Here is a 25,685-nt window from a genome sequence, read left to right as displayed (position 1 = left end):
AGAAACTGATATAAGATAAAATAACAAGACAAGAATATCTGTCTTTGTTTAATCCAGCAAATTAAATACCATATCACATTCACATGGATACAAAAATAATATAAAAATGTATTACTGCCATAAAGCAGTTTTTTCATAGATTTGCAACACTAGCCAAAATGGTCTAATTCATTCAGAAATATTGAAGGGATGGTACATGGCCTAACATTATAGACAACTTTGGCTTTTCTTAAACAGAGTTTAAAGTAAGAATAGCAATGTAAATCTCAATAATATGACATCCAATCCATGATTAACAATTAATACCAAAGAGAAAACGCATGTTATGAAGAGATAGAATATACATATATAATATGGTATACACCTTGTCTGGTAAAGTTGAATATACCCAATTCAATTTTATCAATCAAACAGAGATTTTATCAGCTGTGCCCTCCTTTATAATGATTGCAATGGATTGGATCTGTCGCTCATACAACCACGTTACATTATTGCAATCCAGAGCAGCAAAAGCATGATTCCTGCTGGGTTCATAGTCCAGGGAGTGTAGAGTCTACTCAACGCGTTGTTACTCTGACAAGTGACAGTAGGAGTCTTCATCATCTCCCTGATGATGCCATTTTCGTAAAATGTGAAGTTGTGCTGTGAAAAGAAAAGAAAAGATGATATAATATAAAAAAATAGAATAAAAAATCCTCTTTTTATGGTATTGGTAAGTATGCTTTGTTGTAATTGACTGATGAAATCATCAAAGGTCATGCTCTACCTTGACGGACACTGCACTAGTAAATTAGAAAAGTTGTTAAAAATGGTAGGTCACAGACAGTTTTGTAATCGCTGATGGCTTGAGGTTATTTGTTTACGTTAAATAGTCGAACCACTGCATGTCTAAAACAGGAGGGGAAATGCAAGTTGATGGAAATACATTATCTATGAGTGATTCAATAAAAAGGGGAAACTTCTTAAATAATTGTTTGAGGAACTTGTCTGATTGGAGGTAGAGATGAAAAGATATTATCAAACAACTCACTGTTACTTACATCATCAGAGATCAGCTGAATTTGTGGTAGGGAATTTAGCAAACTCTGATACTCAGCAATTTCATCGAGGTCGGATGTGGTCTCCTCAGACATCCTGTCAGAAATGAGAATAGAGCTACTTGACAAAGAGCATATCAATATACATCTGCCTGACAAAAATATGTATATATATAATGTATGTAAATAGGTATGATGTTTGTAAACTAGAAGTGGTGCTATAGATTCAGTCTTAGCAGAAATATTATGTGAAGTAGCGTATCGGTTCTCACTGGTAGCTTGTATTCGATAGAGACATTGTATTTGGATGGCTAATACATGAGGTAATTTTGATTGCAGGGTAGTAGAATAGAAAGGCCAGGCACATCTCATCAGTGGTTGCTAACCCCATCTGAAGGAGGAAAATTGGAAACATGGCAGGCATTAAAAAACAACAACAATATTCTCTTCTAAATTGTGGATGAATTTAAAAGAGAGTGTATGACATACATGCATGGAAACATGAGAGCCAGGCACTATAATATTATAGTATTATATGTTGTATATTCTATTGACCAGTAGCTGTATGCTTCTCTGAAGGAGTCCAGTCTTAAAATCATACGGCGTTATTTTGTACAGGGAGTAACATTACAGTTTTTTGCAGAACTTTTTAATTAGATTGCACTAAATGACACAGGTGTTCATGTTAATGTGCCCACCTCCATTAGGTTTATAGTTTAGTTTTCCAGCTCTGGAGATATAAAAGATAATAAGTCATTAGTATAAACACAGTGTGTAATCAATCATGTGTTTACTCAAAAGTCTTCATGTTACTTGTGTTTGTTTTTATTATTTTCTTGGACAACACTGATTTCATTTAAAGTACATTAGATGTTTACTGAAATTAGGTCATACAGTTTTTGCCCACCTTAGTGATTCCAGTGCGATTGACAGTGCTGTAAGTGCACTCCACTGCAAGCTCATCATCCTGTAACGGGAGACAAGTAACGTGGCATCATAAACTATGTAGCACTGTTTATATTAAAGAGTTTTAACAGATCAAACAACCAATACCTCACTAAAAAAAAAAGCCTTTTAGCATATGGACATAATATATGGGCAATGAGTCAATGGAGACTTACCTGCTTGATGTTCTTGATGTTTCCCAAGCTGACGATCTGCTGTATCTCAAAGTTGTAGTTTTCATCCAAGCCCAAGAAGTCGATCTGCTGTCCATTTCTTCAGAGACCGAGAGGTATGAAATAAGAGTAAACACTAGGTTTACAAGAAAACAATGGTACAGTGCAAATCCTAAAATGGATTTTATTCCAAAACACAACAATGGTAATTCTTTATTTAATATTATATAGTTACCAACAATTTCTTGATTTTTTTTACATAAACAGTCAAATCAAAAATCAATTTTTTAATTCTTCAGCTTGGATATTGACTGATCTAAAGCAAATCCCCTCTTCCTTACCTGTAGTGGCCAACTCTGACTTTCCTCCCAGCCAAGTGAGTGTGCAACATCACAGCGAACACTTGAAGATCAGGCACAGGATTCACAAACTAGGGGAAAGTAAAGACTATCAAGAACTCAGTCATAAACATGAAAAAAAATCTTCTTTTCTTTACTTTCTTTCTAATAACCACTCCCATACCTTGAAATCCATACTGGAACCAATGCTTACCTGAGGGAAGAGAGTGGTATTACAGATGCCGTAGGTGTGGAATTGAGGGGCGTTTGGGGGGATCCTGTACTCCATATGGTCAGACAGCAGCAGACCTGTGGACAGGATGCCCACATCATGCTGCCGAAGTTGGGCTGTATAGTGTAGTCTTAGTCCTGAGCTGTCTGTCTTGCCTGTCCAGAGAGAGACAAGAAGTTTTAAAAATGTTGCATCTTGGTCATGTGATGATGAGACTATAGAATAAAGAAAAGAAGACACGCAGTATGTTGCAGTACTTTGTTTATACAGTATGTAACCCAACATTAGTATGACTGCATACTGTGTGTTATTGTCAAGACAGAAGCCAAAGCAGAAGTTGTATTAAAATGCACTAGTGGCATATGAAAGAGGAATTCCACCTATTTTACACATAAAGGTAAATTTACTGATCTTGGAGAGCACTGCTCAGTCTGTGAGAACAGGTCCATAAACGAGCTACGTCAAGACTTAGAAAATGACGTCATCGGGGTCATCTTTCATTTTATGGCTCGGGTTTAGAAAGTGCTATTGGGGACAAAAGGTGCTATTGGCCGCATCATGGGAAATGTAGGACCTAACCTTATTGGAACTTGACTCATACTAGTGCCCAAAAGTCAGGATACAGCATCTTGGCCTCTGGTTTCACAATACTGAAGTTGTGGAGTACCAAAAGTTTACCGGGGGAATTAAATTATGGCCACAACTACAGATTATTTTCATTATTGATTAATCTGACGATTTTTTTAATGGTTTATTCTATAAAATATCAAAAAATAATGAAAAATCTCCATTCCAGTCTCCCAGAGCCTAAGATGACATGTTCAAATGTCGTGTTTTTCCAGTCAACAGTCCAAAACCCCAAAAAATTCAGGTTACAATAACATAAAAAGGAACTAGAAAATAATTGGCTTTTTTTTAAACTAAATTCCTAAAAAAATTAACTCATTATCAAAATACTTTCTGATTATTTTTTTGTCAATTGAATAATTGATCATATCAGCTCTAGATTTGATGTAGGTACATGTCTAACCTGTAAAATCAGACATTTAATGTATGTGTACTTTTAATATCAAAATTCAAGATTCAAAATTACAGTAGCTCCAAAAAGAAAGACAGCATGAAAAGGGGTATTTACCTGCTACAAGGTTTGGGTTATTGTAATGGATTTCCAACCTGTAGTATGTATCACTGTCCCCACCTCCAACAGGAATACCCACATTTTCTGGAAGCTCAAATACCTGAGGTTTCAGGGAGAAAATGGGGCTCAACTTGCGCAAGCACACCCCCGACATCAAATTACAACATAATGAATCTAGGAATACAAAGATGGACTAAAACTAGAGCATGGACACTCGATTCTCCCTCACCCCTCCTCCCACTGCCCATGCGGCCACCACCCCGAAGCAGGGATCCCCCATGTCGCCCATGTAGCAGGGCTTGTCACGCGGTTGCGTCACAAAGGAGGGACAGCTGTACAGAAGCATGTGACGAACAATGTCATGGTGCTCAATCACTGGTTCAATCTGAGGAAAAGTAGGAGAGATTTTGTACAGAAGGTTTAAAGGATAAAGAATGGAGGGGCAGGGAAATTAAACATGAAAATGATTCTGCTTTTAGTTCATTTTTATATTCAGTTTTTTCACTTTAGGGACTAGTTTTATATTAGTTGATGGCTACTCTCCCACAGCTATGAATTAGTTTATGACAGTTACCTAGTACCTATATATTAATGTAGGGTTTTTAATGTATATACTTTTGTCAGATTGGTAAACCTAATATGAAGAAAGGATGATTACCTGATATATATGATGTTTTGTATTTAAGTTTGGAAAGTTCATGACCTTGCAGTGGTAGTAGGTATGAATGGGGGGGATAGTGATCTGCAAAAAATAAAGAATAAAGGTAAATAAAACACATTTTTTCTATGTCTTAGTTTGGATGACTACTCATGTCAGAATAGTTTTCTAACATTTCGACTCATTCATCCACACTGTATATTGAATGTATTTGTAATGTATTCCAGTTCTGCTGTTGGATAGAAAATGTGTCAAAAAATTAGCTAAAGGGTAAAAAAAAAAAATCAAACACAATATGAAAATCTACAAAATTTCCCTAAAATTTGTCTTCAATTTGTTTTCAATTATTCTTACATTGTCCACGGTGGCACTGAGATAGTTGAGGTTGGGTAGGGAGGTCCTGGGCATATAGTTCAGCAGATTGACCTCCTTAGTGCCTCTGCGGGCACCATGGTAAGTGATCTCATCTGTTGTTCCATAGGCATAGATCAGCTTAATGGGTTGAGCCTGTTAGAGAGATGGCAGCTTTAGGCAACTATGAATCAGCAGAAGAGCGATAACATGAAAGGAGTTATGCAGGCATGTTCTTCTGTTCCCAACATTGAAAAATCAAGTCTTTATTTACCTCACAAAACCAGTTATTTTGAAGATTCAAGTAATGAACCGAGACAATTTAATGCTCTGACTTTGCAGTTTACTGTCCATACCTATAAATGGCAACACGCCCAGCCAGGTTTTATTACCAAAACCATATAGCGTTTCAGGTGTTCGATGGAAAACAAAACATTATGTGCCTCTTGTGTGTCTCACTATGGCCATTGTATTTACATCTGAAACCATCCAATCGAAGCCACTGTAAAGGAACGTGCAGGTGAACGTAACGAAAGAACTCCCGCAACATAGTTTACATGTTTACAAGCAGGAAACTTCACATAGAGAATTAGATCAGCTATACAAGAGACTATAGCATTATAAATAATGAGCCACAACAGTGAAGAAAAAGCACAACAAACAGGAGTGAGTTAAATTTCTATGGTCTAAAACAACAAAGTTTAAGTGAGGCCTATAGGCATGTTATGATTACCACAGAAACACCAGTCTCTTAGAAGGAGTAATGTTCCACCCATCCTTAGACAACATGGTTCATCAGTTTGATATTATTTATTTTAGAATTTTTCTTTCACACTGTAGAAAGTTTCAGTGTGTCTGGCATCAGCAAGTCTGACATTTTTCAGATTTTATATAGTGCGAAAACTTCAACACTATTTCTTACCAGACATCAGTTACTCAATGAAAAATAGAACTTAACTGGAGAAAGCAACAACCAAATTGTTATTTAAACCAAATAAAGTATTCAGAACACTAAACGGTAACAGCAACTCCTGCTGCTTTTCACCGTTATGTTTTCCTACAATGATGCTGGCGTTGTACAGTGCATTCGCAGTACCCTTATCAGCTTTGCATCTAACCCCGTATATGCGGAATGTGGCAGGGAGAGAACAACAAAATGTCTTACAGTGATATGGAAGTCTTGGTCATCACACGCCTGAATGGACCTCTGAAACGTCATGATGGTTTGACCTTGAGTTTCATTCAGAGACAGGAGAGTGTAGCTCTGCTGCGTATCCACCAGAGGCACGGAGTTCCCTGTGGCATAACGATCCTATTGGACAAAAGAGAAAAAAAATCTCAGCCTGATATTGGCCTGTCATTCTGTTATGTTTGCTGTGGAATGTGAAAAAAATACACTCAAGACATTCTGTCATTAATATTTAAAGATATACAAGTATGGAGGGAAACATAAAACAAACTGCTACATTTGTGGTTAATATGTGGCAATGGCTTACTGTGAAGTAGCTTCCACTGGGTCCAAGTCCCCCTATGACGATATCTGACCCCTTCATTCCACCGTTCGGACTCAAGCCAAAGCCCACCCAGCCTGTCGTGTTGACAATCAGTTTGAATGCAATGTTACCCTGCAGATGATCAAATCTCCACTTCAGGCAAACCAGATGGTCCTGGTCCAGGTACACCGTGAAGGGCATAGTAGGGTCCGATGCCCCTGCTGCTTTTGTCCCGGCCAGGGACAGGCAGAGGAAAAGAAGCAGAGAGCGCATGATGTCTCTGTGAAGTTGGAAATCTTTGAACTGAGCTCACTGTCTGTGGACTTGCCAAAAGCCCTCCCCCCTTCCTCCGACACACCTGCACTGCCAGATGAGCTCAGGTGATACAGGCAAAAAGTGCTCGGTCATTTCACACTTGGCTTTGTAGAACAACGAATAACTGTACAGCACTTTGCCTGTGAACTCAATGACATTCGCATTTTTGTGCTAAATTTCACTGTAGTTTAAAATTCAAGTATTTCTTCAAAGCTTATTCTCAGTGTTAAATGGCCTTGATGTCAGAACATTGAAAATGGCTGTGGACTTTGCCTATTTTCAGTAAAGTGTATCCCCTTACAACCCCACCCTCATCGATATCAACCTGTTCCCCTGGTTCTTTTCCTTTGACAGACAAATGAGACCACTGCTGGACTCAGGTGTTTGATGTATGAAGAGGTGACGAGAGAGACAGTGACTCCGGCCAAAATGAAAGCTATACCTCTTATCCCCTCTCTCTCTTTGTCACCTTCTCATGTGTATAACACTTGGGGCTTCCAGCGAAAACAATTTTGTCTTATAGAATGCGAATACTGTAATCATTCTTTGAGTGTTGCATTCAGATCCTGACATTTCAACTGCCGTCCCCCCTTACATAGTGGCTGACACTTCAACTATTTACAGTGAACTTTAAATATCCAGAGCGCTTGAGCTTCTGCTGAAATTTTATTTGCTCTCATCGGTTAATTCTACTGACACTTCAACTGCTTTCATTCCTCACTCCTTTAAATCACAGCTGAGCAGGCTTAAATATACACTGACAATTCAACTAAAATTTCAGTATGATTTTAGCATTTCCCTTTAACTCATTTCAGCTGCTGTCAACTTTTACACTTCAAAAGACACTTCATATCCTTTCAGTGCTTTAAGCTCAGCTGAAACTTCAATTGCTTTAAGTGCTTCAACCATTCATCAACCCCCGATGCGTACGATTAACATTTTAAGACATTTAAATATGTTTATAGAGTTTACAAGTGGAATTTTCATCTTAAGCCTTAATCCAATTTTCCTTAACAAATTTTCTAGTTTTGCAGTATACACTAGAGGGATAATAGGCTGTGAGTTAACTGTATCATTTCTGCTATTACTGCTAATGCAGTGTAATAAAACAGTAATGCAATAAATCCTCCTCCATGAAGGTTATAATGGGCAGTTTTTATTGAAACTGTAGACAGGGACTGAGTCAACTGTATGTACATCTAGCTAGATGTACCGAATCCACTGACAACTGAGTGTAACCGATACTGACCACACTGATGTGCAAGATGGACCTTGGCTTAAAATGTAGTAGCACGCTGATCCCGCCAGAGGCCGACTTAAGCATAAGAAATTAGTTCAGGGTCACTCCCTTTGAGCCGTTGTGCCAGCTGTGAGCTGTCAGCGACAGTAAACACACAGTAGCCGCCTTGGGATCGAAATAATACGCCGGAACTTTATCACCATTGCGTGGGTTCACAAGAAAACCCGAATATAAGCCTGGAAATAGTTGATACAGTACGGACATTGGCCCACTAATCATCAGAAAATTAGCCAATAAGAAGACGAATTGTAAAGATTTCGCATATTTTTTTTAAAGGAAGCATTTGGAGTGCTGCTGTTGTTTTACAAGGCATATTTGCAATTATACGGATGCTATTGTTATTGTTATTTAGGCTACGGCAAACTGTTATTATAGCTGCAAAATGTCATTAGGTTGTTAAGGAATCAAGACATTATTATTATTATTATTAAGTTGTTGTTTTAGTGATTTAAACATTTACCATTAGTATTATTTTGTATAAATGTTGTTATCTTCGCCTTATATTTTCTTCGCATTTTTCATGAAGTGCACCAATTTCTAATTTTACGCCACTTTATTTGTTGTATTCATGTTTTAGAGGGTCATACCAGACTGGGACTACCTTTCCGGTTTCTCTCTCCGTGGTGCAGGTCACTCCCTCTGTACTGTCAGCAGCTCTCTCCGCGGTTCAAACTTACAGTCGCACTGAACTAGTCCCGTCCCCGCCGTCTTTTTTGTTTTTTTCCCCCCCTCCGCAGGCTTTTGAGTTTTGAAAGGGAAACCCGTTTTTTCGGTGGCGTGCTAAAGTCTGCGGGAGGAATCGCCGTGTGTTCTTCGCTTTTAGTTGAAAAGCAGCGGGGGGAAATGTCCAGCTGAGGAGTGGAAATCCTGAAAACCACAGGGCCTGTTTTTGTAATGATTGATCAATGCTTCGACAATGGCGCTAAAGGTAGGTCTGACAACTTTTCTAGCCTGGTTTAACGTCAACCTAGGTTTACTGTCTCCTGACAGTTGTTTTGTTTTCTTTTGTTGTCTTTCTCTCTCTTTTTTTTGTACGAAAAATGCAGGCTATGGATTTGTAGAGGCATAAACACAGTTGCAGTTTCTCGCATTAGGTTTGCGGTGAACACTCGATAAGCTACATGTTAAGAATCAAGGACATTTCAGGACTCTGCTTTAGTAGCGTGTAATGGACGCTTACAACACATGTTTACAGTAAAAGTGTGACGAATGCTTTGGCTATGCACGGAAAATGTGTCTCATTAAGAAAGTGTCTTGTGACATTTTATTACCTTTGCATTGCGGGTCATTTCTCCCTCCGTGGCATTCTGGGAAATGTAGTCATTGACTTGTATAGGGCTTTGTTCATTCATCACAGTACACACTAAGTCGTCAGTTTATCAGAAACACTTAGCTAGAATGAATGCAGCCTAATGCGGCAGTCCTGCAGTAAATCCCGCCTCCATGAAAGTCATATTGTGTAGTTTTTATTGAAACTTTTTTTAGAGGGGTGTTGATTCAACTTCACTTTGGAGGAAGTAGTTTGTGTTGCTGTTGATCCGTGTTACGGTACAGAGAGGTGTTTCCGTTGTTTAACCTACCCTCACTGATATGAATGGGGTGCACATAATATCCTCCATGTAAGGAGGATTTATTGCAGGACTGTTGTATTGGACTGCGTTAGTTTTAGCTAGGTGTATCTGAGGATATGACCACTGAGTGTACATGTGAGTGACAGTGATTAATGTTTATCATCATTATAAGGAGATTACAGTTTATGATGATTATATACAATTAATACAATACAATTATATTAAATACAGTTTTACTATTATTAGTATAATTATTTGAGTTACTATTAGAATTAATAGTATGAGCAGCCTATGAGTATTGCTATTATGATAATAGGAAATAGATGGGTGAGTCTGAGGCTTTGTTTGATTACAAATTTATATTTTTTATTCCAGACTCCTTCCCTTCAAAGTTAAAGATCCCCTTCAGATGAATTTTAAGACACACTGAAATACTCAGCTGCACTGAACGTCTCTGCAGAAAAGTTCAGCTACCTAGTTAAAAGTTTTTAAAATAAAAGCTACACTTTCTCCCTCATTAAAAAAAAATGCAGAACCTATTTGCATAAACGTTGTTCATTTTAACAGCTTAACTACTAGACCCAATATGTTTCCTTCTTTACTAAAAAGTCAATTCTCAGCGGACGTGCTGTGGATGCTTCAGAAATAACACAGTTATCACAATTATTATTAAAAACATTAATTAGCTTACTTGATTGCCTGGAGGTGGCAGGCTGACATTGAAACCGGTCTCTGTTCAAGGAAGACCAAATACCCTTGCATACCATCTCATTGGTTAATGAACAAAGTTACATAGTCACACTCTGAATTTGATGCTTTTTTGATATCACATGGCATGCTGACTCTGGAGTTTGGATAAGAACTGGGAAGCCAAATGAATTTGCAATAGTCAAATTTATGAAAACAAATGAGTGGTTAGGCCTAAAAATCAGTCATGAAGTGAACTGTCAAAAGGGACATATTTAGAATAGTTTTCTACTCCTATAACTTGTCATGGTTGAATGTGTGATTGTGAATGTGTGTGTGTGTGTGTGTGTGTGTGTGTGTGTGTGTGTGTGTGTGTGTGTGTGTGTGTGTGTGTGTGTGTGTGTGTGTGTGTGGCATGCATGTGCATCTTCTGGTTCCTGGGGGAAGGACAGATTAGTAGATGTGGGCCAGTGTGAGAAGAACCTCAGCTTCCTGTATTAAACAAGTAATGTGATGGTTGTGGCCTTGTTTTCGGTTGTTATTGGTGCCTAGTTAAAGGTCAGCATAACAAGCCCAGAAGAACTAGTTTGGTCTGTTTCACTGGGCCCTTATTTCACTTCACAAGAGTTAAGACTGCTGACGGTGTTATTGGGTGTGTGGCTATGTACATTCACATGCACATAAATGTGCAAGTATTATTTTCAGATGCTTGCCTCAAAAAAGTGCCAATCAAACTTACAGTAAGCTTTTTGGGGTTTTTTGTTTTTTGTTTTTTTTCTTGATTTTGTTCAGGCACAGGTTTTATATGACTTCACTGCTGAGCCTGGAAACAACGAACTGACGGTGAAAGAAGGCGAGACAATCACTATCACCAATCAGGTAAATCCATACAACTGTACCTCTACCTTTCCTCTATTTATCGTAAGAAGATGCTGGGTGCCCTATCGCAGTACACTCTGCTGCAAAGCACTTGTGTATATGTGAATTTTCTACTATCAGGGCTTCATTGTTTGCGTAAGTTGTCTGTTTTGATTTTCAAATTTGATCATCATTTTATGTTTACATCAAGTTGTTGCGCCCTTGATATTGTTGGTACCTGTTTTGTGTAAACCATGAAAAAAATTGTATTGCAATGGATATTGTCTGCATTATCCGATAATAAAGAATTAATTTGGACCAAACTGTTGCCACCACTTACACTGTGGAAGAGGTTGGAGGATCAAAATATCTAAATCAGTTGACTCAATATTTCCACCTCATACTTCAAAGTTTCAGTTTATTTTTTGATTTAATTTCTCAGTAACTTTTTAAGTGGTGGTATTTCTGCCTCAATGTTAGAATTGGTTAACTATAATAGCTTTTTGTACTGTAGCCTCAAGGTAAATGTTCATAAGGCTCCTTGTAAATTTATTACTGAAAATGACCAGTCCTGTAAAGGCCCAACTCACGTGATCTCAGGTTGTCTATAAACACTGAGTGTCACAAACATGCACAGAAGAGGGATTGAACATGATGTCATTACAGCTACTTGCCAACAGTTCAAAGGTCACTCACTGTGTGCTGACCTACTTAGTTTTCTATTCAAAGTCTGTCTGAAGCCAATCAGGAGCTACTGTATCAAGAAAACAGATTCTTTTTTTTTTCTCCACTAAATAAACTGAGTCGAGGAATTTCTCCTGGGAGCATTCGGTGTTTCTGTGTACAGATACTTGGGTAACCTGGTTACTTTCAGATTTTTGCTCCAACCCCAACTCCTAAAAAACATGTAAATGGGAAATCTGGTTACCCTAATTGCAGTAATGAATTAAGAGAAACACATTTACAGTAACACAGCTACATTTGTCTGGTGAAACGTGTTTCTCTGGGGCTTCAGCACAAGTGCATGTTTATATCAGATACCTCATGGGAAACTAGTACTACTGTGGCAGCAGAGAAACAAGATCAAAGGGGAACAGCACAATTCGGTTTTGCTTTCTCATTGCAAAGCCTGTGCTCTTGCTATCAGTCCAAATGCTCATAAAAATTTTAGGCTGCAGCATCATTCAAAAATACTGTAGAAAGGAGCAGAGTAATCTTATTTCTGACCATCTTTATGTAAATGTGGGTTTTAAAGTAATCAGGTTACTGCAATGCAAGGTAACACATTCTCAGATTTCCTTTTAATGTGATGTTTCCCATAAACCTGGTCTTTTGTGTCTGTGATACAGGCATCTTCTCTCTGCTGGTCTGAGCCAATTCTCAGTCATTCTTGTTAACATGTTGTCTTTGGTCTCACTCTAATTTCAGAATATTGGAGGCGGCTGGATTGAAGCACAGAACTCCAAAGGGGAGATTGGACTGGTGCCAGAAGACTACATCGAGGTATGTTAGACAGTCACGTAGTGTATGGTGGTGATTTCTACACAGACATCTCACATCCCACACAGTTTTTGAAATAAATTTACCTCCAGAAAAAGCAACAAAGCCATCTGCTATCACACTTTGAGGTCAAGATGAACAATACGTACTATCCATGTCAGAGCACAAAACAAATATTTGGCTTTTTAACCTCTCACTGCATCTATCAGTATGATATTTGTCATCATAGATAAGGATGTGTCTCTGCGGTGACTGCATACTGTGGTGCAGTCGCTTGCCTGAAAGTAAAATCACAACAGGATGTGCCTCCTTCAAGGTTTTGCTGATTAGGGCCTTTGCGTGTTCGTGTCCAGTTTGATCCAGAAGCTCTGACTTCATCATGAGGATATGATTCACTCTGAAGACATTCACAAAGAGACCGAGAAAGAGCTTGATTTAAAAGTAAAGTCTGTTAAGTCTGTTTCACAGTTTAGCCTCACTATAAACACCACTTACAACATTTAACAGTGTAGCATCTGTTTACAAGAGAGAGACTGATACTATCCTTCTGCTTAACTCTGAAAACAAGCCCATGTGGATGTGTGTGTTTGTCTGACCTTAAGTTACCTCTCCATCTGCCCCAAGATTATTTAGATTTTTTTTTTTCCAAAATAATAAAAATCCACTGATGACAATTGCACTTGTAGCTTATGTACGATCTAATAAAAAACATCAGGACGCAGTCTGATTCTCAAGCAACTCATTTTCTATTTCACTGCACTCTACTGGTATAAATAAGATCTGCGAAAACAAAAATATGCCGTACAACAGGAATAGCCAACATGATTAGGTGTGGTATTAAATTAGCAAGTGGTAAAGCAAATTCAAATGTGTGAATTTAAGTGTCACCTACCAGTGGTATCACATTTTGGAAAAATTGAGAAAATTAAAGAGCCAGTTTGCCAAGGAGACATGATCACATTACCACAGAGGAATGTACCTTTAAAAGTCATCAGATTACTCTGGAATGTCTGGATTTGTTTTTTCTAATGGGACTATTTTTTTTCTTTTCCTTTGTCTTTTATCCTTTCGCTTGTAGCTCGGTAAGACGTTTCCATCGTTCCCCGGAGCAGGAAGCACAGCACCTACTCCAAGTGTAGGAAATGTTGCATCTCCAGACCTGTCCTTCTTTGATGCCTACGCTCCCGCATCGACACCTGCACAAAACCAGGTAATTCATTCACCCCATGAAGGTATGGGTTTATAAAACTCAGTATAAAATGAACATACGCCCTTTACTTTGCTAGACCAGTGCTCGGGAAGTAGGTGTAAATATATAAAGTGATGCCATGCATAGCACACCTGCATTGTTCCAGTTTTCTCACTCTATAGTATGAGTGGTGGTGTGATGTTGAAGGAAAAAAGCAGAAGTCAGCGATGACCGATTTACTGTTCGTGCAGCTTGTGTGAACCCTGCAGATGCAGAAGTGAGAGCAACTGCTAGTGAAGATATACATTGGGGTCATGTCATTTGTAAATTTTCCACAAAAATGAGTGTACTGCTTGATCAGTAGATTTGCACGGTAACGGGTTGAGTAAAAGCAGGAACCGTGTCAAGCGTCTTCCTTCATTCTCTCTCTCAACCACACACAGACACGCACACGGAAACACAATCACATCTATAACCAGCATCACTTTAACCCATCCCGTAAACCTTCACTGCCGGCGCCTTGTGATGTTGTCACCTTTTTTTCCCCTCAAGGTGGATGCTGGGGGCTTGAGTCCCCAGACGGACACCCCCGACACCCCAGTTTCCCCCTACCTTTCGTCCCCTGATGAGGTAACCGCCACTTAGGGGTGATGGGTGTGGCCAGAGGCATGAACCCAAGCCCTCCCACACTCGCCCAGGGTCTGCCCCAAAACCCCCTCCTCTCTGATTGGTCTGCTTTGGCAAATTCCCCCTCCTACTCCTACTGCCTGAAGAAAGCATGATCTCATCTTCTCCATTCAGCCTCACACCACAGTACAGACACATAGAACACTCACAATTCACCAATCAACTCCCACACCTTTCATCTAAATTGTATGAATCAGCACCACAGTGAAAACATTTAGTCAATGATCCTTAAAATACAATCGACTAATCACACTGGCCAATCGTTTGACTACAACACATGCATTTACTCCAGATGATGATCACAATTTCACAAATACAAATAATCATCAGTTTTTAAAAAAATGCCATCTTGACTGACTTTTGAACAAAATGTTGTCTATTAACGTACCGTAAAGGTGCTGTTAAATCCAGAAACTGCTGTTGGAGTGTTGTTCCTCACCGCACCTCACTGTTTATTTGTCACTGTCATTTGGCGCTGAAACTAGTGGTTTCTTTATTTTCTGTATGTGAATGTGTATTACATGGTGTATTTAGCGACACTGCGCCAGTTCTGTGTTCACGAAAGCTCATTGCTTGGTTAGCATAAAGCTAACTGCAACCAACAAAAGGCACACACACACACAGTCTGTTGCATGCCTATGCCCAGGTTTTTGTAGTGCTGTATTTGCCTGCCTTGCAAGCATGGCACGTAGTTGCATTTTCAGCCTGCAAGTACTGTAAAAAATAGTGTGAACAAGACTTGAGAATGGTAGTGTTTGCTTTTTCGAAATATACAATATTTTGTATAATTTTGATATTTCTAGTTACTGCATGGGTTAAGAAGCATTTACTTTTAAACCAAAAACCACACTGTCACCGACAAGTTGATTGATTATCTTACCAGACTATCTGTTAGAGGCCAGCTCTGCATTATGTGTTTGAAAAAGCATGTTGTTTTAAGACCACTGTCAGCTTCTCATTAAACAGACTCCAAACTAGGCTGGACTCCACTCTTTGTTCTCTCTCTTCCCTCTCCCTCTCAATCCTCGATCTGTCTTTTCTCTGCTTCTTTCATCCCTCACATTTTCTCTGTCTGTCTCTTCCAGGCTAGTAACGGTAATGATCCCTGGTCAGTGTGGAACACGGACCCCTCGGGCGGCTCTAACAACAACTGGGCTTCAAATCCGGAGGGCACCCAGACTGGGAAGAGTGCTGCTGACCCCTGGGGCTCCATATCACAGGGCCACCCTCAGGCTTACCAAGGCCCAGGTAAGGACAGCCTGTCAGTTAGCAGCAATTGATGGCCTGATATTAGAAACATATTATGTATCAGTACAATAAAATCACTTCGTATGATCTTGTTTCATTTATAAATTGTAAGTTTCATATTTGTGATTGTACTTCCACTACTTAGTACTGCTGTTCAAAACCACATGGTATTTAAAATCAGGAAATAAAGACTATGCCGTATACAGTATTCTTAAGAGTTTCTGCTTCCACTTAAAGTGGTTATATTTGTAAGCTGTGTAATGTTTAACAGGATAATTCAAGTATATTGAATTCTCAGATTTCTGAAGTAGCAAACCTAATAATCTAAAAAATGTCATGCTACAAACAGAGATTATGGAGACCTGCCTATCATAATGTCTCAATGTGGTTGGGAACGTCACACACTGTTTTTAATTCTTGGATTCATTTTTTTGCTTAAAAAGTTTATCTTACTGTTCGCAGATTGTTTGCTCACAAAAATGTAAATGTGGGAACAGAGTAGAATATATGGCTGCAGTGGACAAGGTTGTTCTAGAGAACCAAGATTTACTGCTGAGTCCTCTGCAGGTGTGAGTTTAAATTAAGAACGCTCGCCTTATACTACATTTGGATTATGTGGCATGTGAACTGTGTGTGCTGTGTACATTTATAATGGCCCCAGTCAGATGTCAGAATCAGCTTTCTGTTGGGATACATCCCACAGTATTCAGTGTTTTAGTACACATCCTATATAAATGTTTGAGTTTTTTGACCACAATCAAGTTCTCCAAGGCTCATGGTGAAACGTCTCTGTTTGGATGAAAAATGGAAGATATCCTGAATGTTTGAGAAGAGTAAAATTATCAGGAACTATGAAAAGTTTCTTGGTTTTTCTTTTCCCCGCTTATTTTTAATCTTGAACAAACATTTTATGTTCAGATACAAGATTATACAACCCATTTTGGTCAAGTTGTCCTTGCAAATAATTCTTAAATTCAGCTTCTTTGGAGTAACAGATGGGGTTTTCATCATAGAACAATATGAGAAAGAATATTGTTTATACTCTGGAATACTGGGCATAAAGACCTCCATCTTAACCTGATATTAACTGCAATACCTTGACAATATAGAGTGAACCCTTCTAATGTAGTACTCAGAGTATTCAGCATTTACTATTTGCAAATTCACTTTCACCCAGTGACTGCTCAGTCTCTGGCCAGTCCCTCCGAAGAGATACTCCAGTATGTGGCCAGAACCATCAGGTCATGATTCTGTTTTTGCCAGACTGTGGAAAAGTTAGCCTCACGCATGACTCAGAAGGATGAATTACTTGACCTGTTTTTTAAATTCTCCAGTTGTTTTTGTAAAAAGAGAGCAGAGGGGATAAATTGTGAAGAGAGGATTTAACAGACTTTTCCTTTCTTTCTCTCCTGCCAAAGACATCTACCCATATCCTTACCTTATTGAATACACAGGTATCCCATGCATTGCCTGGTGGAAGCTTTTTCCTAATTTTTGAGTGTGGACTGGCTATAGGTACTCAAAAAGACTGACAGCTTCTAGCAAATAGTTTTTGGAAAGGATTTACTTTCGTAAAAGCATGTGTGTGAGGCATTCGACTTGTACCTTGAATTAACATGATATCTTGATATTAACACTATATTAACTTTATTGTGATGTGGGGAAAGTGCCAGTTGTGACTCACGCCTGAAATTTAAGAAGAGTGCGACTGGATTAAATTGTTCATTTCGTACGTCCATTGTATTTGTGAAGTCAGAATCACAATGTGAACACATTGACATCTCTCAGACTTGAGTTGTAGTTGGTAGTGTTCAATGATGGGTTCCATAGTGAGTTTGAGTTTGTGTCAGAGCATGGCTGACCTACAACAGACAGAGAGCAGTAATGAAAGATAGAATGAAGGCTGGTTAGCCAGACCATGTGACAGGTGAATTGTTAACTTAACTAAGTGTTTTGTTTGTAAGTTTTTCAAACTTAACATGTTTTTTCTATGAAATTATATGTTTCTATGGCATACTAATATTGTATATGGTAAAACAAATCTCAGAAAGTCTTAATTTTGACCAAATATGTAGTTAATGCATTTTGGCTTTTGTAGGGCAGATGTAATGCAGCAATACAGTCAATAAAATGAATTATTTCCTAACTTGCTTGTTGTGTATGTGTGGAAATATTTTCTCTAATTGCTCGCAGCCAAATTCAGACTTTAAAATCTGCCTTTCACCATGTTCTCAGTCCTTTTGCTTTACAACCTGTATACTGTATTATGTGCTTTCAAAAGTCATTTTGGAAGTGTACAGCTCTTGAGAAAATTACACTACACAAATCATTTCTTTTTTTTTAGTAGTTTTTAGTTTCTTAAGTAACGTCTAGGAATGGAAATGGAGAATTGGTTCCAAGTAAAAACCATTTTTAAACCTTTGGCTACTGATTTCTCTTAGCTGTAAATGCACTTTTCAAACATAGAATAAAAACCAAGATGCATGCTCTCCATTTTCATGAGAAACTATGGCAGGAAAGAAATCTTTGAACCCTTGAGCACATTTAACCAAACATCAAAACAGGGGCAAAGTGCAACATTGGCGACTAAATTGGTTCCAGTACCCTTATACATGTGTTGGTGATTCATGCCATTATAGAAATACAGTGTATTTGACAGCTCATAGGCTGCATGCCCTCAAGCTAGCGCTAATGCATCTATTACTTCTGGAAAAACCTTTCTAATTGAATGTTTAGGGCCACAGAGTAAGGCTTAGCATTTTTTCAGTTTATGAAATAAGAATAGGAAAACCTATATTAAAAAATGGACATTTTGCCTTCACATTACAATATTCTTCCATTTCATCTACTTAAGTTAATATTTATGGAAAAATACTCTTGGTGCAACCTTTAGTTGATTCTATCCAACACAATAATAATTAATCATGGAAATAATTAGGAATTTGTTTAATAAACAGAACTGATCAAATGTCCATCTCTGCTCGCGTTTATTTAATATATTTTCCCAAAACTTCTTACAGTCTACTTCTTGAAATGGGAAAAATATTACAGTACAGTAGAATGACGAACACATTGTACGGCTGTACAGACCTTGTTTTTCTTGTGTCTGTAATTTTAAAACTAACAACTGAGTGTGCATGTATCTGACCTCAGGAGCCGAAGATGATGAGTGGGATGATGAGTGGGATGACATGAAGTCCAGTGGAGGTTACAACGAGTCAGAATCTGGAGACAGCGGAGCAATCCAGAGAGGTGGAGCTCACGCATCCTCAATGAAAATCTCCCTCAACAAGTAAGAGTTGATAAAAGACAGTAACCCATGAGGCTTTGTTTGATTATGAAAATGAAGCAGCAGGAGATTGTTGGACACGGTGCAGCCAAACAAGTGTCTGAAAACAAAAATTGTAAAAATATTGTGATATATTTTAGAAGTGGTTTGTCATTAGATTGATCTTTGGTTTGGAGCTGAACAAAAAGCTTCTATTGAAATGTGCTCAGCCTTTGAGAATGTATTGCTTCCAGTAATGAGTTATGAGCCACAAACACTAAGGACCACATAGAAGTGTGTTATCAGTGGCGGTAGTATCTTAAATATGGCCACAGAAGGCTTCCTTGAGCAATTTCAGTACACTCCTCGGACTCTGTGGATGAGTTAAAAAGAGCAATCAAGACCATCACTTTTCAAACTTTGTCAATTCTCTTTGAGCAGGTTTCCTGGGTTCTCCAAGTCTGGTCCAGAGCTCTACCTCCTATGCAAGCAGCTTACTAAGGGCAAAGACAAGCTATCAATCTATGTAGGTTATCTCTAAATATCCGTGTAAGTTTTATGCAATATCGTATCAGATATCTTTACATGTTATATCAATGGTAGAGGCTCTCAGTATTATGAGAGAACTTGTTTCAGGCAGATTACTGAAGTGCTAGATGTTATACTTCTTACAGTGAGTTGGAAAACTAATAAAAACAGTATTCAATAGTATCTATGTTTTTAATGCCATAAAATACAGAGTAGCAGGTTTTTAAGCCTAATGTTTCATACTTAGATGGGAGAAGTTGGTCCCGTGTGGTCTTACCCAGAAACTCAGCAAGACTGTGTAGTGGCTGACCCCAAGAAAGGCTCAAAGATGTACGGCCTCAAGAGCTACATTGAGTACCACATCACACCCAGTGTAAGTATCCAGTAGTATTTTCAAATCTTTAATGCTTTTTAACTGGAGTTTAGACACTGCTCAACAACAAATAATTGCAAGAAGGCCACCTGAAAATGCATATCTCCGTTCTTTTCAAGGGGAGCTGTACAGCCTTTTCCTGTGCTGTCTAAAGTAATAATTTCCCCAGTTTTCATGACTTACAGTGTCTATAACTCCATGTTATTGGCTTGCAGACCACAAACCGAACAGTCAATCACAGATACAAGCACTTTGATTGGCTGTATGAGAGGCTCCTGGACAAATTTGGGTCAGCCATTCCCATCCCCTCTTTACCAGACAAGCAAGTTACAGGTAGGTGTTCGAACCTAGGAACAGCAGACGCACGACAAATTTTTTCACAATGAAGATAAACATAGCTGAAGTCAACACGCAAATTAAATCTGTTCTTTGTGGCTTTCGCTCTATTCCAGGGCGTTTTGAGGAAGAGTTTATTAAGATGCGTATGGAGCGGTTGCAGGGCTGGATGACCAGGATGTGCAGGCACCCAGTTGTTTCCAGCAGTGAAGTTTTCCAGCTTTTCCTCACCTACAAGGATGAGAAGGTATTCTATGCTTCCTCCTCCTTCTCCCTCTAGGTCTTAAATTATGTGTACTTAAGAGACTGTATTACTGGAGGATTGAAAGTGCCTGCCTTTATTATGGAAATCGACCATTTTATGAAAGGTTTTATTGAACTTTCAACAGCTGCATATAGCTTGGACTCATTATTTTAGAGTGAAGACCTAAGATGATCTCTGATTACTGGGACTTTATTGCTTTATTCCTTTATTGTGATTGGTTTTGTGCAGGACTGGAAGATGGGGAAGAGAAAAGCAGAGAAGGATGAGACAGTGGGAGTGATGATCTTCTCCACAATAGAGCCTGAAGCTCCAGACCTAGATCCTGTAGAAGTGTGAGTTAAGTCAAACTTTGCAAAGAGCAAAACCATGGCTCAAAAAAGCAGTGAAGTTACTTGTGTGCATTACTTTATGTGTTAATGCATGCCACAGTGATGGTGCACTGTATGTTCAGTACATGTGTTCCTTATCAACAGGGAACAGAAATGTGAGCAGTTCAGCAGGTTTACCAAAGCCATGGACGATGGAGTGAAGGAAATCCTCACAGTGGGACACGAGCACTGGAAGAGATGTACAGGCCGTATGTGTACACTGCACTGAAGCTAAATAAATGTTTTACCCCACACAGGCCCCACCTTCGCTTTGTGCTGTAATTACTGTTTATATCAAAGAAAGATTCATTATTATTTAGTATTTTGTCAACTTGGAAAAAAACTTGTTTGTTTGATTTATTCCCTTCCACAGCTTTGCCAAAGGAGTACCAGAGAATTGGCAAAGCCTTCCAAAACCTCTCCTCCGTCTTCACCAGCAGTGGATACCAAGGTAATGAACACATGTATGCCATCAAATGTTATTTTGAGAGCCATAGGCATTTTCCCACATGCAGGCACCTGCTAGTTGTGTCTTTTCACTTTTCTGTTTTTGGTACCATCTTCAAAAGATTGCTGTAATCAACACAATATAATCATAATGTTAACAGCAGAAGTAGATGCAATTTACTATGCAGTCATTCATTATGCAGGCATCTGTTTTGAATCAATTTGACAAACAGGTACTCTTGAGGAACATGGAGATGACATATTTTTATCCCTCAGGCGAGTCAACCCTGACTGATGCCATGACAGCAGCAGGGAAGACATACGAGGAGATCGCTCAGATGGTTGCAGAGCAGGTAGGTTTTGACTGTTGTAGTAAGATACTTCAATATTACTGCTATTCAAAAGGTTACAGAACTGTTTCTGCCTTGAGTTTTCTTCGTGTAGGTATTCTTTGGAAATCTTTAGTGTTTCTTTCACCCACACAGCCATTGTTATAATGTTCATGTCTTAAAATTCAACACGGATCCTGTCATGGGTGTTGGATATACAGTGCTTGTTTCCCTTCAGAAACGAGGCAGTTGAGCGAGACTGTCAGACCTCTGGTGTCTCAAAGGTCTTGAAGTTTATTTTAGGCTTTACACTCAACCATACTGTTGTGTGTTCACTCTCGATTCACAATATCTCACAGTGTCAGTGAACATTTCCTGCTTGCAGTCAGTGTTTACATCCTAGCTGTGGATTTTTAATGACCCCTTCAACCCAGCGTCCTGCTCGTGAATTATGTATCTGTAAAGGAAGAAGTCACGGCAAACTTATCTCTAGTATTTCCTAAATCTTGTTTCGACCTACCATTTGAATGTGGCTTAGCTGAACATTCTGTCTAGTCTGATCAGTGTGGTCTGTTATAAAATCAAACCTGGGCTTTTTTTTAATGTCCCAGCAGCTTCCAGAGGGAGGAGGATTCATCTGGTAAGCTTGTGCTGACACTTTGTCAGTGCTCCTGTAGAGTTGTTGGCTTTAGTTTAGCATTGCCTGTGATACAGTTTACAGACATGGATTCATCTCAGGAGTCAAAAGGCTAAAACAGTGCAGTTTATCTGTTGCATTAACCGTGGAGGCTGCATAGAGCATTCCCTTATATATTCAAGAATAAGGGAAGAATCTAAGTGTTGAAGTGTTGTTTTACATATGTAAAAATAGCTTAATGTACTGCAGGATAAGTGCAGCTAAATATTTTTGCTTTTTCTGTTATTCTCGTGGCGTTGTGATTCCTTCACAGGCGTTGAATCTATGGCCTCATAAAATAGAGTGTTTCAGCCACGCGGTTGTGTTAAAATTAAACTTCAATGACGTGTTCCATGTTCTCTCTGTGCTCTATCTTATCAGATAGAGCACGGATATATATATATATATATATATATACACTACATATACTACACAGATTTGAAATATATATATATATATATATATATATATATATATTTTTTTTTTTTTTTTTTTTTTCAAATCTGTGTAGTATTTCCTCTTCTGGATTTAACTTTGTCGTTTTGTCCCGAATTTAGAAACTTACTAGAGACTCTCACCTTTTCCCTTTTACATTTGTCTTTCTTGTTTGTCTTTGCTCCTTTTTCAGCCCAAGAAAGACCTCCACTTCCTCATGGAGACCAACAATGAATATAAGGGTCTTCTTGGATGCTTCCCAGACACCATTGGAGTCCATAAGGTACATCGGGAAATAGTTACACAAAGGTTTATTAGAAAACAAATTTAATGGGGATGTATCTACACCCTATACTTAAGTTTTAAGGGCAGTGTCTTCAAAGGGCAAGTGGTTCTGCAGCATGAGCCGGTTGCACTAGCTGTTAAGTTCAAACTTAGCCCTAACTTTTTACTAAGTGGAGTTTTGCCCATTGCTAAATTAGAATAGGTTGTACCGCACAAAATAGTTGTGTGGCTAACTGAGCCAACTGACAAAGCTGAAGTCAGCTCGCCCATTTAGAGTAAAAGAGGTAATGGGATGTATCCACACATCTGACGTGAATCTTGATCAAAATGTTAAAAACATTTGCATACAACTGATGTAACCTGGTCGTGGACATGTACAAATATTGTTATTAAGATATCGAGCTGTCATTTTGCTTCACCTTATTTGGATGTAGCTGAGTTAAGGAATTTTCTGTTATACAGTGTAACTGAAGACTCCCGTGTTGTTATTTGCTTATTTTTATTTCTTGCAGGCAGCCATAGACAAGGTGAAGGAAGCAGACAAGCTGGTGGCCACCAGTAAAATTACCCTTCAGGACAAAGTCACCATGGCTAAACGAGTCAGCACCATGTCATATGCTTTACAAGGTACCACACTCTCTCAGCCACAGGCGTTGAAGTAGTGCAGTTTATCATGACATGTCGCCTGATCTCTGTGGTTTTCTCCTCTTTTCCGCCTCAGCTGAGATGAACCACTTCCATAACAACCGTATCTATGACTACAACAGGGTCATGCAGTTGTACTTGGAGGAGCAAGTCAAGTTTTACGAGACGGTAAAGGCATTTTTATCGACCCTCTATCACAATAAACCAGAGTCTATAACAGTCGGTCCTTTTTGTTGCCTTATTACCTGGGGAACAGATGCGTAGTGCTTGGATACTAAAACATCCTGACCGCCCACTGAGTGTGTATTAATGCCAGTTTTTCTTCTCCTGGATCCTCAGATTGCTGCAAAGCTGAGACAAGCGCACAGTCAGTTCACTACAATGTGAAAGCCTTCAGTCTCGCACTACAAGACAAGAGTTCAACCAGCTCATCATCCAAAATATTCTCACTTATACTGCATTCTTTCCCTTACCTTTAATTTAAATTTCACCTCTCTCTTTGTTTCACTCTTATCTCATCTCTTCCTTTACTACTTGTGCCAACAGTCCCAGCTCATGGTGTTACATTTTTTCCGCTGCGCTCAGAAGTTGCCCAACAGTTTATGAGCATGGGCAGCAGCTGAAAAGGCTTTGGCACTAGTGGTTTTTAGGGTCAGCAACGAGCGCAGAATAAGACACACTATTTACACACATCCTTCCATCTGTCCAAGGTCCAGAGCTTGGACAGAGGAAATAAACATCCAAGTCTCAGTTTGTGACCATGAATTGCTTCATTGCATGAGTCAGACCCCAGAGTTGTCCTAATGTGATACGAGACCAGTTTCTGCACAGCTATGGGGGCAAACATGCCTGTCCTCACATGATTTTAAAGCAATACTTTTTTTTTTTTCCATGTTTAAAAAAAAAAAAGGTAAAGCAAATGATTTACACATGTAGCAAAACTGTTATCTGCAAAGTGATGTACTGACAATAAAAACCAAAGCCATTCTCCCTCTTGTCAGTACGGACATCCGGGGAGTTGATTTCTAAAGATGGCTTTGACAGCATATCAGAGCTTTACTGCCTATTTCCCAGCAAATGTTGAGTTTATTTGAATTATTTTTGCTTCTATAAATACAGTTAATGTTCAAGAGTTGCCTAATTTCATTAGTAGAAGCAGTGGCGCATTCCCTTAAGAATCCTTCTTTCAAGAGTTGGCAAAGGCAGAGTATGTGTCCTCTGTATGTCCACTGCTGGCAGTGCCAAGCCCTCTTTCATCCTGCACTTCCTCAAAAGCTAACAGGAAGCCCCACCTCCTTCCTGTCTTGCCCACATGCCTTGTGCCTTTGAGGAAGATAGAAAAAGCTTGAGTTAATTGCCCCCCGGCCTGTGTACTATGATACTGCAGTTTACATTTAAGGATAGGATACAAAATGTGGGATAAATGATACTCAGGTTGGGGTTCATTATTTTAAGCTTTGTACATTTCAACCAAAAGTCAGTGAATCACTGCTTCTCTGTAGATAGTGCCAACACGATTCTCTTCTCCCAGTTCAGTCCTTTTTCTCGTTTGACCAGATTATGGTGTTTTATATGAAGGTGTAACAGCAAGAGTTTGAGCAGATTTTGAGACAGAGTCATGGATTATGTCATGTATGCAGTTTTTCTTTGTTGCTTTTCACCGCCCAGTTTTCAATCAGTCACTAATCTTGTTCATTCTTTGTTTTCATATCACTTGATTCATGAAAAAAATAAATAAAAAAATTTAAAAAAATATATATATATATATATTTATATATATATAATATACACATATACATTCTATTGGACATATCAGGTGCGTCTTGTCATTGAGATACTATTTTATGTATAGAAGTATTTTCAATACAGTGCAACTCAGAGAGGAGCAAAAATTATGTTTGATTTATTAAACAATGATTTGTATTCATTGGGACTTCATTTGTTTTTTGCGTTTGTGTGTGTGTGTGTGTGTGTGTGTTTGAAAGAAACCTCGTCTTGTTCTCTGTATGG

General features: G+C 38.7%; 2 protein-coding genes across 8 annotated transcripts; one reads left to right on the top strand and one right to left on the bottom strand.

Moving 5' to 3' along the window:
* Nucleotides 1-55: 55 nt before the first annotated feature.
* moxd1l (monooxygenase, DBH-like 1, like) lies at nucleotides 56-8,643 on the bottom strand. Of its 2 annotated transcripts, XM_040124959.1 has the most exons (14): nucleotides 8,582-8,643; nucleotides 6,369-6,586; nucleotides 6,038-6,184; nucleotides 4,876-5,028; nucleotides 4,522-4,605; nucleotides 4,093-4,248; nucleotides 3,861-3,963; nucleotides 2,708-2,880; nucleotides 2,497-2,585; nucleotides 2,159-2,255; nucleotides 1,945-2,004; nucleotides 1,310-1,428; nucleotides 1,041-1,134; nucleotides 56-642 (listed from the first exon to the last, which is right to left on the bottom strand). In XM_040124959.1, the coding sequence occupies exons 2-14, from the start codon at nucleotides 6,564-6,566 to the stop codon at nucleotides 484-486; spliced, it is 1,632 nt and encodes a 543-aa protein (XP_039980893.1). In that variant the 5' UTR covers nucleotides 6,567-6,586; nucleotides 8,582-8,643; the 3' UTR covers nucleotides 56-483. The 2 variants fall into 2 exon arrangements, with proteins under 2 accessions (XP_039980893.1, XP_039980892.1); XM_040124958.1 differs by lacking the exon at nucleotides 8,582-8,643 and having other exon boundaries at nucleotides 6,369-6,660.
* On the top strand, nucleotides 8,551-25,556 carry snx9b (sorting nexin 9b). Of its 6 annotated transcripts, none has more exons than XM_040124951.1 (20): nucleotides 8,551-8,908; nucleotides 11,031-11,117; nucleotides 12,525-12,599; nucleotides 13,675-13,806; nucleotides 14,338-14,415; nucleotides 15,558-15,720; nucleotides 17,139-17,174; nucleotides 18,874-19,012; nucleotides 19,427-19,514; nucleotides 19,764-19,889; nucleotides 20,105-20,222; nucleotides 20,342-20,472; nucleotides 20,719-20,822; nucleotides 20,964-21,067; nucleotides 21,232-21,309; nucleotides 21,582-21,658; nucleotides 22,939-23,028; nucleotides 23,543-23,657; nucleotides 23,752-23,843; nucleotides 24,015-25,556. In XM_040124951.1, the coding sequence occupies exons 1-20, from the start codon at nucleotides 8,897-8,899 to the stop codon at nucleotides 24,060-24,062; spliced, it is 1,893 nt and encodes a 630-aa protein (XP_039980885.1). In that variant the 5' UTR covers nucleotides 8,551-8,896; the 3' UTR covers nucleotides 24,063-25,556. The 6 variants fall into 6 exon arrangements, with proteins under 6 accessions (XP_039980885.1, XP_039980886.1, XP_039980890.1 ...); XM_040124952.1 differs by having other exon boundaries at nucleotides 8,552-8,908; nucleotides 19,430-19,514; XM_040124956.1 differs by lacking the exon at nucleotides 14,338-14,415 and having other exon boundaries at nucleotides 8,553-8,908.
* Nucleotides 25,557-25,685: the final 129 nt, after the last annotated feature.

The sequence above is a fragment of the Xiphias gladius genome, chromosome 4 (assembly GCF_016859285.1).
Source record: "Xiphias gladius isolate SHS-SW01 ecotype Sanya breed wild chromosome 4, ASM1685928v1, whole genome shotgun sequence".
Lineage (NCBI taxonomy): Eukaryota > Metazoa > Chordata > Actinopteri > Istiophoriformes > Xiphiidae > Xiphias > Xiphias gladius.
This window is presented reverse-complemented; position numbering and strand designations above follow the sequence as displayed.

What these genes read in the sequence shown, in the direction of transcription:
- snx9b (XM_040124951.1), top strand. An exon ending in CGACACCTGCACAAAACCAG is followed by an intron (nt 13,807 to 14,337) that starts GTAATTCATTCA and finishes TTTCCCCTCAAG; the next exon opens with GTGGATGCTGGGGGCTTGAG. An exon ending in CACCAGCAGTGGATACCAAG is followed by an intron (nt 21,310 to 21,581) that starts GTAATGAACACA and finishes TTTATCCCTCAG; the next exon opens with GCGAGTCAACCCTGACTGAT.
- moxd1l (XM_040124958.1), bottom strand. Translation starts at nt 6,638, where the DNA reads ATGCGCTCTCTGCTTCTTTTCCTCTGCCTGTCCCTGGCCGGGACAAAA. An exon ending in CCAGTGGAAGCTACTTCACA is followed by an intron (nt 6,185 to 6,368) that starts GTAAGCCATTGC and finishes TTTGTCCAATAG; the next exon opens with GATCGTTATGCCACAGGGAA. An exon ending in TCAGTGCCACCGTGGACAAT is followed by an intron (nt 4,606 to 4,875) that starts GTAAGAATAATT and finishes TATTTTTTGCAG; the next exon opens with ATCACTATCCCCCCCATTCA.